The sequence below is a fragment of the Mastigoproctus giganteus genome, chromosome 6, assembly GCF_048544385.1.
Source record: "Mastigoproctus giganteus isolate SK-2022 chromosome 6, ASM4854438v1, whole genome shotgun sequence".
Lineage (NCBI taxonomy): Eukaryota > Metazoa > Arthropoda > Arachnida > Uropygi > Thelyphonidae > Mastigoproctus > Mastigoproctus giganteus.
The window spans coordinates 158,327,218-158,344,939 of NC_143580.1; the positions used below are offsets into that span (position 1 = coordinate 158,327,218).

The 17,722-nt window shown below is 36.4% G+C and overlaps 1 protein-coding gene across 1 annotated transcript in view; it reads left to right on the forward strand.

Moving 5' to 3' along the window:
- Positions 1-4,326: 4,326 nt before the first annotated feature.
- LOC150084689 (inactive ribosomal protein S6 kinase delta-1-like) overlaps positions 4,327-17,722 on the forward strand; it is a 290,509-nt gene continuing 277,113 nt past the window's right edge. Inside the window, exons 1-2 of the mRNA XM_090376322.1 lie at positions 4,327-4,375; positions 10,837-10,952. Of these exons, the coding sequence (XP_090232448.1) occupies positions 4,327-4,375; positions 10,837-10,952 (165 nt within the window). The remainder of the gene's footprint in view (positions 4,376-10,836; positions 10,953-17,722) is intronic.

Here is a 17,722-nt window from a genome sequence, read left to right on the forward strand (position 1 = left end):
AGGATTTGGTTGTCATTGAATGTGACAGCACTCCAGTGAAATTCAATTCACTTGAATCACAGTGTGACCCAAATATCAGTCCCATCAGTGTTTTAGCCTCCCAGGTAGTAAAGTCCTAGCCTGTCACACCTGGCAGAATGTCTGTGACAAGACTTGGGGACTAAAATGAGATTTTATAAGAAAACGTAAGCAGGGTTTGGCAGATTGTAAGTAGACGTGGATATCATCGAGACTGGAAATGAGACCATAACTGAGGTTATTTGTAAAATGAATAACCTCACACTAATATAAATGTATGATTGGTCCTTTTTGCAGTGTATTTAAAAATCACTGCAACACTAACCTGCATTTGTCTTTGTAAACTGCATGACAAAGTACTTTCTGAAGTGGGGGGGACCATTTTAACAATATTTTCACCCTGGTAGGTGATGTTAATGGAAATTACATTTCCTTGGATGGGGGAGATGGTTTAACACTCCAAAGTTTCTCTATAATTTAGTATTAGTGACTCTGCTATGCACAGTTCATGTTTAACAAATATTTGAAGAGTTTATTTCTTTTTGAATCACCCAGCACATCTTATATACAGTCGAACTTGGTTATAACGAGCACAGAAATAACGAGATCACGACTGTAATGAGCAAAAAGCCATACTAATTTTAATTTGCGTGTATTCCCATACAATCGTTCACTGTTATAATGAGCATACTACACGGATATACCATACAAATTTTGGTAACTTGTCAGACTGAAGCTATTGGTAAACTTTAGGAGGCATCCAGATCAGCTAGTGTATAATTTCACACTGCCTCTAGCTATCCAACTAGTGATTGGAGGGGGTCTAAGATGTGTGTATGCTTGAGGAATTGTTGAGACAATGTTATGTCAAGGAGCTAGGTATGTACATTCTTGCTATATGTATTTGTATGATATATCCAAAAATTTCATTAATTCAGTCATGCTCCCCCTGCCTCTACTCAATCTACTGAATGGATAAAGAATAATCAAACTAATAGAACTTATCTGTGAAAAGACTTAAACCTCCCAAATGCTTCCTCACTCATTTATTTTTCAGATATATGTGGTCTGAGCTACACTCTCAATAATCCATTTCTACCTAAAATCTGCCTACCCCCACTTACTCTTTCTGATAGAATCTCAAGTATTGGTTTTTTTTCAGTTGCCATAATTATTCACACTATGATTCCTTTTGCTTTGTTACTTGTGCATACATTTGTTATATTCTTTGTCAGAGGCTTCCTAAATTGAAATTTCCTCTTTTTGATATCCTCTAGCTTAAAATTTATGTACTCTATTCTGTCAAATTAATTTTGTCTCTATTGTTTCCCCATTTCCATTAATCACATGGAATTCTTTAGCTTCCTTTCTTCGAAACTCTACATCTCCAGTCTAACTTTCCTAACAGTGAGGTCATTTTCTTTGGTGATTTTAGTGTTCACAACTTCCAGCTGACTTCGGTTTTCTAGTTACATAGACCCAACTGATTGAGATTTTTCCAGTTACTAGTAACCTCACACAGGTTGTTCATTTGCCTACAAGCATACCAGTCAGTCCTAACCACACACTCAACACTCTTGATCTTTTTCTCACCAATAACCCTTCAACAGAAATCATGCAGATCATAATTTAATGATGATCTCTCTTCACCATTGGGACCTGTCTCTTGTAATGCCAAATGGGATTAAATTTTATGCAAGCCTCACACGATCAATATTACTGGCTGTATTTTAACTACTGACAGTAATATCGATTGCATGAGGTTTATACTGATGAAGTGATAGTAGGAAAAATTCATACTGAAGACTGATGAAAAAATTGGATATCGAGCATCAGTATTTGTGAGTAGTGGAGGATACTGATGGCATCACTCACTGACTTTTTGAGGTACATATGTATTGTGTGAGTATCTCTTTCATGGAAGGTGTTCATTAATATTATTGTTATTATCAATTTATTTCTCTGTTAAAGAGATACCCCTGGGACAGCCATTGACTAGAAGGGTGAGAGTTACATTCTAAGGTGTGAAGCAGACCCATGAACAAAAGGTTACAAAGTCCATTGGAAGTTCACCCTGAAAGGTTGAATACAGAATTTTGGAATACATGAGTAATTATGATTTTATAATAGCATATTTAAATTTTTGCCATCTTTGAACATTATAGAATATTTAAAATTTTCACATCTTAAGTTGGCATCTAGAATACCCAGAATATATAGTTAAAAGGGATCAAAATTAAATGCAGTTTTTGAGCCAAGTGGCTGTGCACTACGGTTACAGGAGACGATAGGAGTCAGCAAAGACTTGCAATCTGTAGGCTTTTTCATTACAGAGCTTTTCCGGTTCAATTCTTTGTTGATTGAAGAGTTCTATTGTGTTTGCTGGAAAAAAGCGACTTAGGCTGTCCAGGTTTTTTAAGTTGCTTTGAAGAGGATGTCTTGTTTCAGAAATTCTGGTGGTTCTCGACGAGAGTGAAACAAGCCGTCAATACTGGGAGCATCTAATCTTCCTGTTAGCAGTTGGGCTGATGTGAAAATGTTTCTTGTGTTGATTGTCTGTTTCCAGGGAGGAATGCTGAGATTGGAAAGTAGGATGGCTCTAGAGATAGTAAATGGGTGATTTGAGATCCTGTTCAGCCATCTCAAGAGCCAGTATTCAATACTAAGGAAAGCTTTCAGGTTGCTCGGTGGGGCAGAGGACCAAATCTGTAATGCACACAGTGGAATGGGAAGTATACATTTCAAGATATACTTTTTAACAATATCTGGGTTCCTAATGCCAGTTAACTCCTGTTTTAGCTTTGATGTAATCAAAGTGCTCGGAGAATATTAGTCCCTCATCCCATTTTAGGCCAAGGTCTACGTGCGATTTAACCTTTGGAATTTCACATCCGCTTACCAGCATAGAGATATTGTTCCTGCTCTTTTTCTTTGTAATTGTCATCTGGGCAGATTTACTTGGGTTTAAACATAGTCCAATACAGTCAAGGTAATGCTCCAGTTCATTTATTGTGTTATTGGCTTGTTGATTTGTTTGCTTAACTTGTTGTATTTCTTTAGATTTGACGAAGAATTTCAGGTCATCAGCATATGTAATAAAGTTGTCTTTATGGGATGCAAAAAATGGTTCCAGAGCTGCAGCAAATAACAGTGAGGAGAGAATGCCTTCCTGTGGCACTCCCTGCGAAATGGAGTAATGGGCAATAAAATTGTCATTATGGATTATGAGGCATCTTTCCTTCAGAATGCTACATAAAATCTTCAGGAGATTGCCTTGTATTTTGAAGTAGAAAGATAAAATTTGTTCCAGAGCCATTATCGAGATATTGTCAAAAGCTGTGGATATGTCTAGGAAGATAATATCAAGCTGTTCCTTATTGTTGAGAGCTTTCTGCATCCAGAAAAGGGTCTCAAGGAGATTTGTGACAGTTGATTTTCCAGATAAGATGGAGTGTAGGTGCAGAGGACGATGCCCGAAGCAGTGTTGGGTGAGAACCGAGAAAAGGGTCTTCTCAAAAATTTTCAAGATGGTGCAAAAATTTTCAAGATATGAGCATGGAAATTTGAAAAACTTCATTCTGTTTATCACAGGTTACTGGAACTATGGGTTATCTGCAGCAAGGAGTATTCATACAAGGATAAGTGTAATATTAATTACAAGAAGCTGCTGGAAATGTTTAAGGTCATAAAGCCCAACACTACTGTGGGAACGGAGCAATATGGCCTTAGTTGCTAATGCTCCTAAAATCCAAATAAACAAACAAACAAACAAGCTACTGTGGAAGATGTGATAAAGAAAATAAACACCTGAGAAGCAATTTCTGCAAAGAATTGAAAAAATTCAGGATTTCAAGCAAAGTGGTGCCGAGTTGGAGGATATCTATGTGCTATCATCTTGGATATTCAATGAGCTTGTTTTTCTGAGAGACCTAGAAAAGCCTGTGAAGAGACAATCATCAATGAATGAAGACCAAGATATAGTAAATAAACGTTTCTATTTTTAACTTTATTACCTACTTACATACAAACAAAATATAATTAAATACATCACACAGGCCCACAAAACCAAAAGTCAGTCCCATTTTAGATTCAGTCCATGCCTATTGATTTTTTTTTTGACATAGAACTTGGCCTTCTTTATAAGAGAAATATTTGTCCCTCACTGTTTTCACGTTCCTACAAGCAGTACGAATTGGTGTTTTTTCAGTGGCATTAGTAAATTTTCTGGTCTCTCACTACCTTGAATAATTTCATCGATCTCCAAATTTTCTTCTGGGAACTGACTTTTAGAGCAGTAAACATGAGAGCATGTTTGGATTAGAAAGTTATGTAAATAGTGACATGGTAGATAGTGAAGGTGATTCTTGCACAACTTCTATTAGAATAAGTAGTGACCTGGAGCCGAGGGGTGTTGGGGGTTTCAGGGACGGATGGCAGTCATCCGTCCCTGAAACCCCCAACTGTTGATGAAGTGAATTTGAAGTGTTGGTCAAGACATCAAAGGCAGATATTGTTGGGATAGCAGAAACGTGGTGTCACACAGATATAAGGAATGCTGAACTGGAATTTGGGGAGTACAATGTGTTCAGAAAGGATAGACAAGATAGAAAGGGAGGAGGTGTTATGCTGTTAATTAAGAAAAACATAAAATCAAAAGAAGTGCAACAAGTTGATATAGATGAACAGGGCACTGTTGAATCAGTTTGGTGTGACATAAGCACTGCGAAATCAAAAATAAGAGTAGGAGTGTGTTATAGGCCTAATGACTTGAATGAGTACAATGAACAATTATACAGAGAAATAGAGTGGGCTAGTAAATCGGGATGTCTTATAATGGGGGATTTTAACTTCCCAGATATTGACTGGAACTTGTGGGTTGGTCACTCACACAATAGTCACACATTTGTGGATTTATTGGATGATTGTTTTCTGCAGCAGCATGTTCAAGAGGTAACCAGAGAAAGTAATACTCTTGATCTGGTTATCAGCAGTGATCATTCGTGTATTAAGAATTCGCGTATTCGTGTATTAATGATCTGGTTATCAGCAGTGATCATTCGTGTATTAAGAATTCGCGTATTCGTGTATTAATGATCTGGTTATCAGCAGTGATCATTCGTGTATTAAGAATTTGCAGATAAAGGAACCACTAGGTGGCAGTGATCACAGTGTACTGATGTGGGATTTACTTAAAGATTTAATTACCATCAGGGGTAAAGGAAAGGGTTTTTGCTTCCGTAAAGGTGAGTACAGTGGTCTCTGACAGTTTTTAAATTCTGTACAGTGGGATCAACTGACGATGTTACCAACAGTAAATTCTAAGTGGTAAGCATTCAAAGAATTAATCGTGGATGCTACTAAAAGTTTCATACCTATTAAGAAATATTGTTCGATGTTAGGCCTAAATGGTTATCAAATGAACTAATGAGACTCGTAACAGAGAAGAAAAATGCATGGGATGCATACAAATTATCAAGCGACTCAGAAGCCTATGGCAGATATTAGCTAGTCTGTAATCAGGTCACAAAAGAGGTTAGGCAGGCGAAGGCAGATTACGAGAAATGCTTGGCAAAAGATGCTAAGAAAAACAGCAAGGATTTCTTTACTTATATAAACTTTAAAAGGAAGGGGATGAATCTGATTGGTCCACTTGACATCGATGGTTCGACTGCTGATGATCCTGCTCAGATAGCAAACAAACTGATTGAGTATTTAAACTGAATGAGGTAAGGTTTGGAAATGGCAGAAGGTTATCAAATTGTAGCAGAATACTTAATGATTTTGTAATAACTGAGAGCAAAGTGGAGGAGAAATTGTTGAAGTTAAACATAAGAAAGGCACCTGGGGTGGATGGGATCTATCCAGTTATATTAAAGGAGACGGCAAAGCAACTAAGGAAACCCCTAGCCATAATGAATCATTGGACTCAGGGGAGGTTCCCACGGACTGGAGATGTGCAAATGTATCCCCAATTGACAAAGGGGGATCGAAGGGTGACACGAGTAATTACAGGTCAGTTAGTTTAACTTCTGTTCCAGGTAAAATAATGGAGTCACTGGTTAAAGATGCATTGCAGGATCATCTAGACAAGACTGCAGCAATAATTCAGACACAGCATGGGTTTGTTAAGGGAAAGTCTTGTCTGACAAATTTGATAGGATATTATGATGTGGTTACAAAGGAACTGAATGCAAAAAATAATTTTGATATCATATATTTGGATTTCAGGAAAGCTTTTGACACTGTTGAGCATGGAAGACCTGCAATGCATCTTTAACCAGTGACTCCATTATTTTAACCGGAACAGAAGTTAAACTAACTGGTTTGTAATTACTCGTGTCACCCTTCGATCCCCCTTTGTGAATTGGGGATACATTTGCACATCTCCAGTCCGTGGAAACCTCCCCTGAGTCCAATGATTCATTATGGCTAAGGGTTTGCTTACAAATTGGAGCAGAATGGTATTAAGGGTAAGTTGCTACAATGGATAAAAGGATGGTTAAGAGGGTGGTAATCAATGGGTGCTGCTCTTCGTGGACTAATGTTATTAGTGGAGTCCCACAGGGTTCGGTGTTCGGTCCACTCTTGTTTTGTATATTTATCAATGATATTGATGAAGGTATATCAGGCTTAATGTCGAAGTTTGCAGATGATACAAAGGTTGGCAGGGTTGTTAATGACAGTAATGGCAGTGTGCTTCTGCAACGGGATCTAGATAATTTGGGCAGATGGGCTAAGAAGTGGCAACTGAAGTTTAACCTTGACAAATGCAAAGTACTGCATATGGGTAGAAGTAACCCCCAGAGAAACGTACCAACTGTGTGGTACTACACTTAAGGTGGTAGAAAATGAAAAAGACCTGGGAGTAATTGTGAAGTCAGATATGAAGTTTTCTGAGAAATGCAGGCAGGCTGCCATGGCAGGTCATGGGGTTTTGTCAATGATACATAGGAATTTTGCTAGCAGGGAGAAGGAGGTGATTGTCCCTCTGTATAAGGCAATGGTCAGGCCACGCCTTGGTACTGCGTACAGATCTGGAGGCCTCATTTTAGGAAGGATGTAGATTTACTTGAGCGTGTAAAGAGAAGGGCAACAAGATTGGTGAGGGGAATGAAGGGATCCTCTTACCAAGAGAGGCTTAAGTTCTGCAAATTGCAGTGGCTGGAGACTAGGCACCTGCGCGGTGATATGATTGAGGTGTATAAGGCCTTGAATGGGTTGAGCACGCTGAATTCTGATGGGATTCTTCTACTTGTTCAGATTACGAACCTAATGGGGCCTAAATTCAAATTAAGAAAAGACAGAGGTAGAATAGATGTGCGGAAATTTGCCTTTAGCCAGCGGGTGGTTAAATGCTGGAACAAACTTCCATCTGTCGTTGTGGAAGTTGATAGGTTGAATAAATTTAAGGAGGAACCGGACAGGCATTTGGAGGGAATGGTGTGATTTTTTTTTTTTTTTTTTTTTGGCTGATGCTGACTTGCTTTTTTTTTTACTTGCTTTCTTGCATCACATGCCACTACTACTACTAAGGCTGTTTAAGACAAGAATATAACATGTAATTGGTTTCTATGCAGTTTCTGTCCCCATTTTCTGTCTACACTTAAAGCTTGCAACAGTTATAAAAGTTATTAATCAATCCTCCAACTCCATTTTGAACAAGCTAAATGTAAGAAACTTGTTTCTTGTCCAAATGGTAGTCAAGCCTTTTGGTCACTGTCTAAATGTTTTGGATGCAGTTTCTGTTCATCCAGTCTTTCATTACTTTTACATGATGGTTCTGTTGCATCTGCAGCTATAAGGCTGACTTATTAGTACCTCTACTTTTCCTGTTACTCTTGCATTGATAATCTTAGTAAATTATCTCCTACCATACCAAACACATTCCACTCAGTTCCTCCTATGGTTTTCCTGCAGAATGACAGAAGAAGAATCTTAAACCATCTTGATGGCAAGTAACCTTCAGATCCTAACAGCATTTCTCTGCTTGTTCTCAAAATCTGTGCTGCAGAGCTTTCTCCTGTTTCATGACACCTATTTACACTCTTACTCCCCTGGTGTTTTTCCTTCTGTATGGAAATTTGTTCATATCCAGGCAGTTCCTATAAAAGGTGACAAATCTTTCCCTTTCAGTTATCATCCTGTTGCACTTACCTCAACTTTTCCAAAGTAATGGATAAATCCATCAACTACCAACTCTTGTACTCTTTCTTGAAACCTTCCATCTGATCAATGGTTCCAATATGGATTCCTTCAGTGTCATGCCACTGGTGATGTCTTGACATTCATTATAATTAGAATTCGATGGAAAATTTTGGTGAAACTCAAGCAGTTGCTGTTAAGGGGAAGTACAAATTTCATCACTTTGCAGTTGAGCATTTTCAAATTTGAAAATTTTTGGCAAAAGTTTACAGTACTTCTCAGTATCAGTGAAAGGAAACTCTTGATTATGTAGTGTAATGTTGGGCATGGAAGCATGAATAATCCAAATTTTTTTTTTTTAAACTATCTCAAATCTTTTTTTTTTTAAACTGTCACATTTTTTTTCTTTTCTTTATAAATGACATTTCTGAAGGAATGAGTAACGTTAGAGTAACATTATTTATGTACAGTATTTCAATAGACTACATGAATAATGTTACTTTTTTTTTATGAAACCCCAAACACAAAAGGTATTAGAAGTGTGTGGGTGGCTTCACTTATTACTGTGAAGCAATTTCCAATAGATAAAATTATAAATGAATAAAATTAGACAAATTAGATTGGAAAATGTAATCTATTTTTTTATAAATTGTGTAGATTCTGCAACAATTTATTCATAAATTATGGCAGAACTATATGATTGCACGATAAAAATCATGCATTACCATTCTACACTTTCACTTAATGTGATTATTGAAATCAATTACTGATTGTTATTTTATTATTATTTATTTATTTTTTACTATAATTTTAGCCAAAATACAATAAGCACATCTCATCTCACCTTTGGAAACTGATCTCCATCCATTATAAATAAAATTTATATTTATGCTCTGGGACAGGCATGGAATTAGAAACTTCAACTGGCTCCAAAGATTTAAGGGCAGGAATAACTTGGTTTCATAAAATGTTTGTGGCAAGTCTGGATTAGTCAACAAAGAAAAAGGCTACAGACTGGTTGTGTTCTGTATGGTCCATTCTTGAAAAATATGAGGCAAAGGATATTTTTAAATCTTGATGAAACAGGTTTATTTTATAATTTTCTGCCAAACCAAACATTTGCTGGAAAATTAAGAAGTAAACAAAGACTGCTCTGTTATGCTGCAATTCAGATGGCAGTACAAAACTATGCCCACTTGTGATTGGTAAGTTTTCCAAGCCAAGGTGTTTTAAAGAAGTTAACCAACTTCCTTGTGATTATGAGGCCAATAGAAGTGCTTGGTTTATGGTCAAAATTTTTCAGTTTTGATTGTCAAAAGTGGACAGAAGAATGGCCTCAGAAAAAAGAAATTTTTTGGTGATTCTAGGTTATTTTATAATGCATTCTGCTGAGACACTTAAGTTTACAAATATATGGCTGTTTTTACCTCCCAGTACCACAAGTTTTATGCATAAGACACTTGATCCAGTGTCTTATGCATAAGACACTGGATCAAGGCATTATAACCTCAAGAGAGCATATAGAAGTCCGCCTGATAAGGTACTTGATCCGCAACATAGAAGAAGGGAACAATTTGCAGCCAAATTGGAATATCTTGGATGCTATTCATAATCTTGTTATTGCTTGAGAGAGTATTGCATCAAGTGTAATAATCAACTGCTTCAGAAAGAGTAGCTTTGGAGAGAATATCATCGAAAAACTTGGTCCAGCAGACGAATATGATAGCAACATCGAGGAATGGAGGAATTTGAAAGAGCATATGGATTTTGTTGACAAATTTGCAGAGTTTGTGAAGGTGGACGATGAAGTTACTACCACAGCAATTGCCAACACCAGAAGAGCTGTTGGGCACCAAGCAAAATGACGATGTTTTTGTTACTAGTAACAGCAAAAGTGGAGAAGCACATGCACTGCCATCTAAAAAAAAGATGCCCAAAATGCATTTAGCATAATAGAGAATGTGTTGGCCTGCAATAACATTGATAAAGATACAACTATTGCATTTGATAATGTGCGTGCTGTAGTTAAAAAATGTGTATAGGACCAAAACTTTGTAAACAATACTGGATCCTTGCTTTTAAATTAGATTAATTTATTAAAAAGTTAATGGTTTTTATGTCTCCTTTTATATTAAGATTGTAATTCTTTTTACTGTGATACTAAAATATTGTATATATGTAAAATATATATACTGTACAATATTTTCATTTCCGTTAATTGCTTTTCTCTTAGTTTATCTTACAAATAAAATAAAATCTTTAAAAAAGGTGTTATTCCTGTTACTGTATTGTTAGACAAGCTTTTGTTTTTGTTATTTTATTTTATTAATTTAAATGAATTTATATTTTCATTTATTTTTAATATTATTTATTATTATTCTTAGATATGTAGTATGTGCCAAAAAAAAAAAGAAAAAAGGTAAAATTTTGACACTTTTGGGGGACCTCATTACTACAAACCTCATTATTACAAAATGTAAAAATTTAGGTCTCTTTCACTTTGTATTAACGAGATTTGACTGTATATATTATTTATTTATTTTTTATTTAATATATATATTTTTGGAATAGATGTTCCTGTATACCAGATTATTTTTACGTAGTATGTCAACCAATACTGAATATAATATTAGGAATATTATGTTGAACTAATGATATTATTTACCTTTGTTATAGGGAGATTTGATGATGATGTAATTGAAGAAAGAAGGAAAAGTGCACTTATTCTCCTTGAGTTTGCTGCACAAGATCCTACATTATTTACTAGTCAGTTTTTCTTGAAATTTTTTGAGGTATGTAGAACACTACTGCATTTATATGAAAATAAAAAGTAACCGCATACAATTGTGATGTGTACACATAAACACATTCACGCTCTGTGGAACGAGTTTCTTCATGAAATTTTGAGAACACTTATCTAAATGCTTTTAAATATTAATTTTTTTTTATTTTGACTTGATTGCCCAGTATTAGAAGTTTTATGAAAATCATCAAAAAAAATCATAATACACTGGTTAGTACTGTTTAAATTTCATTAACTCCTTGGATTTGAATTACAGAGAATTTTGGCTATTGTAAGCCAAAATCAGATAAGCACAATAGGCCCTGGGTGCCAAGCGAATTGCAATCAGGCGATTATCTGTGTGACCTTTCAGTAAGTGATCTTCATAAAGCGACTAATAGTTCTTTTTAAGTTCCAGCATTTTCAAAAAACTGTTTATTTCATAGAAGCTCTTCTACCAAAAAGTTTTTGTAGAGAGTCGGGAAGGAAATCCACCTTTCTTTTATATTTTTCTTTCCTAAGTACTAATCCTTACTAACCTCTGCTTGGTCACACCAAGGCACTGCTCCTGCTACCCCATGGCGGGGCCGGAAATCTTGGCAGAAAAGTTGAACTGCCTAGGGCTAAAAGGAACAAATATGGAGCAAATAAAATAAGAGCATAAATGGAGCAAAATGTGTTTCTACCTTTAGAGCCAACAAGCTCTTAGCCATAAATTGAAACTGATTATGACATATCACAACCCAAGAGGTTGAAAACAAATTCTACAACAACAGTGTCCTGCATTTCTAATTTTGCATTCACTTTCAGAACAACCTCTCGGTAAATTATCTACTTTCCTCATCCAGAAACACCTGGAGAGTATTGCAGGATCTCCTAAGACTGTGAAGAGGCTGCAATCTGGAGACCTACTATTAGAAACAGCAAACCGTAGACATTCTGAGAAACACTTACTAATTTCAAATTTTGCTGGGATACCAGTTAAAGTATCTCCCCATGCTACCCTGAATACATCTGACGGTGTTATATCCAGCTGGGATCTGTTGAACATGACGGAGGAAGAAATAACTCAAGAGCTTCACGATCAAAATGTTATTACAGCAAAAAGAATCATGATTAGAAAAGACGATAACCTTACACCTACCAAGAATATTATCCTTACGTTTAATTCCCCAAACCTACCGTCATCAGTAAAAGCTGGTTATCTACTTTGCTGTGTTCGTCCCTGTGTACCCAATCCCTTGAGATGTTACAAGTGCCAAAAGTATGGCCACTCTCAGACGACATGCAGAGGAAACCCAGTATGTCCCAACTGTGGATCTTCTGATCATACTCAATCTGAATGTTTGGCGACAGAGAAAACTTGTCCCAACTGCAAAGGCAACCATCCTGCCTATTCCAAAATGTGTGACAGATGGAAAATTGAGAAAAAAAATCATTAAGTATAAGGTTGAGAACAAGGTAAGCTATCAAGAAGCCAGGAAAATAATTGCTCCTACTATGCCCAAATGTACCTATGCCAGTATTACACAAAAACAACAAACAGTGTCCACCCAAACTGATGTTATCATCCCCTCAAACATCAATCTCTGACTGGGCTCGAGCTGTCCTCTCTCTCAGCAACAGTCCACTACCCTAACCACTCAGAACAGGCATGTAACACTCCTCTTAACAATACCAGTGACATCTCCTTCCCCACTAGTGATTGCTACTGCATCACATAGTAAAAATTCCAATTAAAAAAAAAATATCCAAGACATATCCATGGATACTAATTACTCATCCAACTAGGAATACCCGATTTTAGAAATATATGTGGAAAAAGAAATGGACACTGGTCGGCCTATATTTCCAAAAAAAGACAAACCGAAGTCTGACCGACATAAAACTGCCACACTGAAAAAGCAGTCAGATGCAGCTCCTTGTACTCATCTCAAGTAATGCCTTATATTTTACAGTGGAATTCTAGAGGACTTCGCAGCAATATTGACAATATCTATGACCTTATTCATCGCTACTCTCCAGTGGATTTCTGCTTGCTATTTAACCTCCCAAATTTCCGTAAAGAACTACTCTATATATCGACAAGATCACAATACATCAAATGCTGCCTGTGGTGGTGTGGCTATCTTGATCAACTTGCAAATCCCAGCAAAGCAAATTGTTCTTCAAACAGAAATTGAAGCTGTTGCTGTACGTTTCATTACTCAGATTTGCGATAACACTAGTTTCAATCTATCTTCCACCAAATCATACCTTCTCTTATCAAGATCTGGAAAACCTTCTACTGCAGTTACCATCCCCTGTCTGTCTGTTGGGGGATTTCAATGGTCACCATCCTTTATGGGGATCTTCTAAATTAGATACACATGGCCAACTGATTGAAACCTTTCTGGATAGGCAAAATCTTACCATTCTTAATACAGGTGAACCTATGCACATACAATTGCCAACTGGACAAACTTCTGCAATTGACCTCTCAATATGCTCCCCGGTACTGTTTTCAGTCATGGAATGGTCTGTTATGAATGATCCCATGGGCAGCGATCATTTCTCAATTATTTGTAATATGCTCACTGCACAACCACCATTAGCCGAACCCCACCGGATATGGAAATTCTCTCATGCTAACTGGGTCAAATTTCAGTTAGCTATCACCCTGGATGAGGAAATTATACGGTTAAAGCCCATTGATGAAGTAATGGAATATGTCACATCCCACTTGTTATCAGCGGCTAAAAACTCTATTCCATTAACGAATCCTATGGCCCACCGCCATTTTAACTACTGGTGGATTTTAACTACTAGTTGTTTCACTAACAACTAACGAAAAAAAAAAAAACATATACACACTTGCCAGCCTTGGCCTTTTGCCTTTTTCAGATGCTACAGCGGTATAGAGGAGGAACCCTAGAGACCACAATTAAACAAATTTATCTTGACCCTGCCCAGGTTGTGTTAGTGAAATATTACACCACACTGTATGACAGGGTAAGCCGACCGGGCTAGCCAGGTGGGTAAAGTGCCTGCCTAGCAACCCAAAGGTCGCGGGTTCGAATCCCGCCTCGGGCTTGGATCAAAGTACTGCAAAAAAACCTTGGGAGGTGCATTATGGCCACAGAAGCCGATGCACCAACAACTACCAAAAAAAAAAAAAAAAAAATGACAGGGTTACCCAGCAGCCTAACACCATGTGTGTAGGGCTCTGGACAGTTTGTCTATTTCTTTCTCCACCATTCTGATTGTAGTTTCATCCATAAAGGCATGGGCTCTATGGACATTCAGCCAGTCAAACTTCAGTGCCTTGTCATTAGTCAAATCATAGTTGGAACCCATAGTATGTCGTAGATCTAACTGCTTAACTTATCTCTGATATGTGGGACATTTGCTGTCATCACATATAGAATGTTGTAATTAAGTCCAGCTGCCTTACAAGCAGCACACTTTGGCTCTGTTCTCCTGTTTTTGCATGCTGTTCTTCTGCTGACACTACTGTGAAGTGTGGCCATACCTTAGACACATAAAACATTTAGGCAAGGGGAGGTGTTCTGTCTACCGGTGACTGGTAGAGGGAACTACCAGTTTATATTTGGTCATGCCTTGTTAGGAACTGCCAAACTCTGGCTAGCAAGTTTGCAATGGAGTTGCATCCATCAGGATTCCATGTCTTGGTTGCATACCACAAGGTGAATTCCTTGGCCATTTCTTCCTTGGAAATCTCTCTTTGGAAAATTTTGTCATAAATTTCACTCCTCACAGAGTACATGCTTTTTGATTTCTGAACATCAGAGATAATTATTGATGAACATCTGCCTTTGCGGTAGCTGCTTTAAGTCTTAACTTGTTCACCTCTGGAAGAGCCTTTTGACCTAGGTATTCTGTTTGGTGACGATCTCTATTGCATTTCCTGTGATGACTATTTTTTGCATGCTTTTCACCTTGACTTGTTTGAGGTAGGTTTGCACCTTCTGTGTTACTAAGTCTTTGACTGCTTTACTGGTTTCTAATTTTCTCTATTCTTTGTCTTATGATCACTGTGTTCTACTCTAATGTAATTGTAATTGCACACAAAAGTGTGCGATTACAAAAATTTTACTTTAATGTTGTGGAAAACAGTGCGATGCTTGAACCTATTAAACCATCCATTGCTTGTCACAAACCTTGGAGTTCGCTGTACTTATCCTTAATATCTTCATAAATAATTCTTGTTTTTGCTTAAATGGCCATTGGACTCAGAGGCACTCACTTCTGAATCTGATTTTCCATCCATATTATTAATAACTTTTCCATCTTCGATATATTGCCTGAATGCTGTTTTGTGATCACTGTTGATCTTAAATACGTTGATCCTTTAACATCTGTTATACACACACTGCCCTTTAAAATAGTATTCACTGTTGAAGCAGCGAGACCTAATTCCCATGCAATAGATGACAGACTTTGTCCTGCTTAAGTAAATAGGAATGAAGAGAAGATTCTGAAAATTTAATTTGTTTTTTATATGATTGAAGATTTCAGTGAAGGGAAACACATTTCACCATAATAACTTAAAAGACCACACAATACCAGTTAATGGTTTATTACAAATGCAATTAGATCGAGTTTACTAGCATTTATAATTAGATTGTGCTAACAGAAAAGCCCAATAAACCGGAAAACACAAATTGTTTTTGTTGTTTTATGGTTATGATCTCCAGAAATATGCTTTAGAAAATATCACAAAGGCATTCAAAATGGATTCTTATAATGGAACATATGATAACAGTGAAAGTGTAGTGCACTTTAACTGTTATCATATTAATAATATGGATGGAAATGTAGTGCATTTTTCGGCAGGACCACATAGCCGGCCTAACTACACGGAATTTCAACGTCCGAGGTCATAGAACGAGTTACCAAAAAAATATATATATATATATAAATAAATAAATAAATAATAATAATGTGTTATTGGGTTCACATTATGATATTTTCATAATACCTCCATTTATTCCTATGGGATGCAAAATACATTTCCATATATATATATTTTTTTTCTCAATTTGCACTGGCTGGCAAAACTTACATAAAGTCGAATTTACATAACTCAGGGAGTGCCTGTAGTAATTTCTGCTTTATTTTTCTTAAAATGATAAAACATTTATTAGAAAAGTAAATAACAGCTTATTATTTTAAAAAAATATATTTTATTTCTTAAAAGAGGCAACTTATTGTTAATTTTCATGAATTAATGTGTGGAAATGGCCCTTAAGTGAAAACGCAAGACCCAATTTTTATGGCTACGTGTTTGGTTTACTAATGTTTTCTTAAATATGAGCAGTTCTGTTTTTCTGAAGGGGGAAATGTTCAGCTTTTTATTATTATATTTATTTTTATTTTTATGTTTTTTGATGAAAAGATGTGTATATATATGATGTGCCACTAGGGGAGGTGAACCATCTGGATTTGAGCATGATCATTCAAAAATGTGAAAGATATAGGTGTGACACTGAATTCTTTTGCTGTGTATCTCAATGTGTCCATTCTTTTCTTTAAGCTGGTGTTATTGATATGTAGGTTAGTGCAAAAGCATCATTTTAACATAGCCATCTACCAAAGTAGTTAAATTAATTAATTAAATTGGCATCGTTTTGTTTATATCTCATATTGTGAATGGCTTCAACGAGTTGTCATGGTATTGCACTACCTCGAATAAATAACACTTCACCAGTGGAGAAGGCTACTGTTATTTATTCTCAGTGGATACCATCACCCAGACGACACCATTTCAAAGCTTGTTGGCTTCTCTTCGGTGGGTGGGCAGGTACCCTGGTGTTGCAATAGTGACAACCCAGTTATGAAGTATAACTTCACAATATGAGAGATGCCTGATGGTGTGCATTGAATAACCAAAACGATGCAATTTAATTAATTAATTTAATTACTTCTATAGATGGCTACGTTAAAATGATGCTTTTGCACTAACCTACATGTCAGTCATTCTACCTCGTAGCATGAGAAACATGGCAAAGAAAATCGTTCATCCGTTCCCGAGACATTTCCGCTTCCAGTTCTGACCATGTGCCGATTGAACCACGTGGAGAAATACCACGTGTGGAGGTACCGTGAGCCTGCTACTTAAGGAGATGTTGCAGGAAGTCATTTCACTGTTGAAGAAGGGAGCTGACGCTCCCGAAAGTTTCAGGTTTTTAGTGCTTTTATGTTTTATATTTTAGCAAATTTTATTGTAAATGATCTTTTATTACAGTTCTTAGCATTCCGCAATAGTTTATTGTAAATATTTTTGTGTAAAGATTGTTGTCATATTAAATTTTAAATTTTATTCAATGGTCGGTGTATGAATTTATATATATTTTTAGACAAATAAACAGTAGTCTTCTCCATTGGTGAAGTGTTATTTATTCAAGGTGGTGCAATACCATCGCAACTCGTTGTGAAGGCATTCACAATATGAGATATAACCAAAACAATGCCAATTTAATTAATTAATTTAACTACTTCTGTAGATGGCTATGTTAAAATGACGCTTTTGCACTGACCCACACATCAGTCATTCTACCTTGTAGCATGAGGCCTTTGCCCTTAAATATTTTATAGCTGATATTATTGTTATTGTTATTTCTTTATTCCTTTGTTATATATATTTCTAGTACTTAATACGTTTGACTTAATGAGGTTTAGATAAAACATTAGGGCAAGTTATTGCTATGGATAAAGGAATAGTTGGGTGGCAGAAGACAGAAGATGGTTATAAATAGTCACTGCTTTTGGACTAATGTT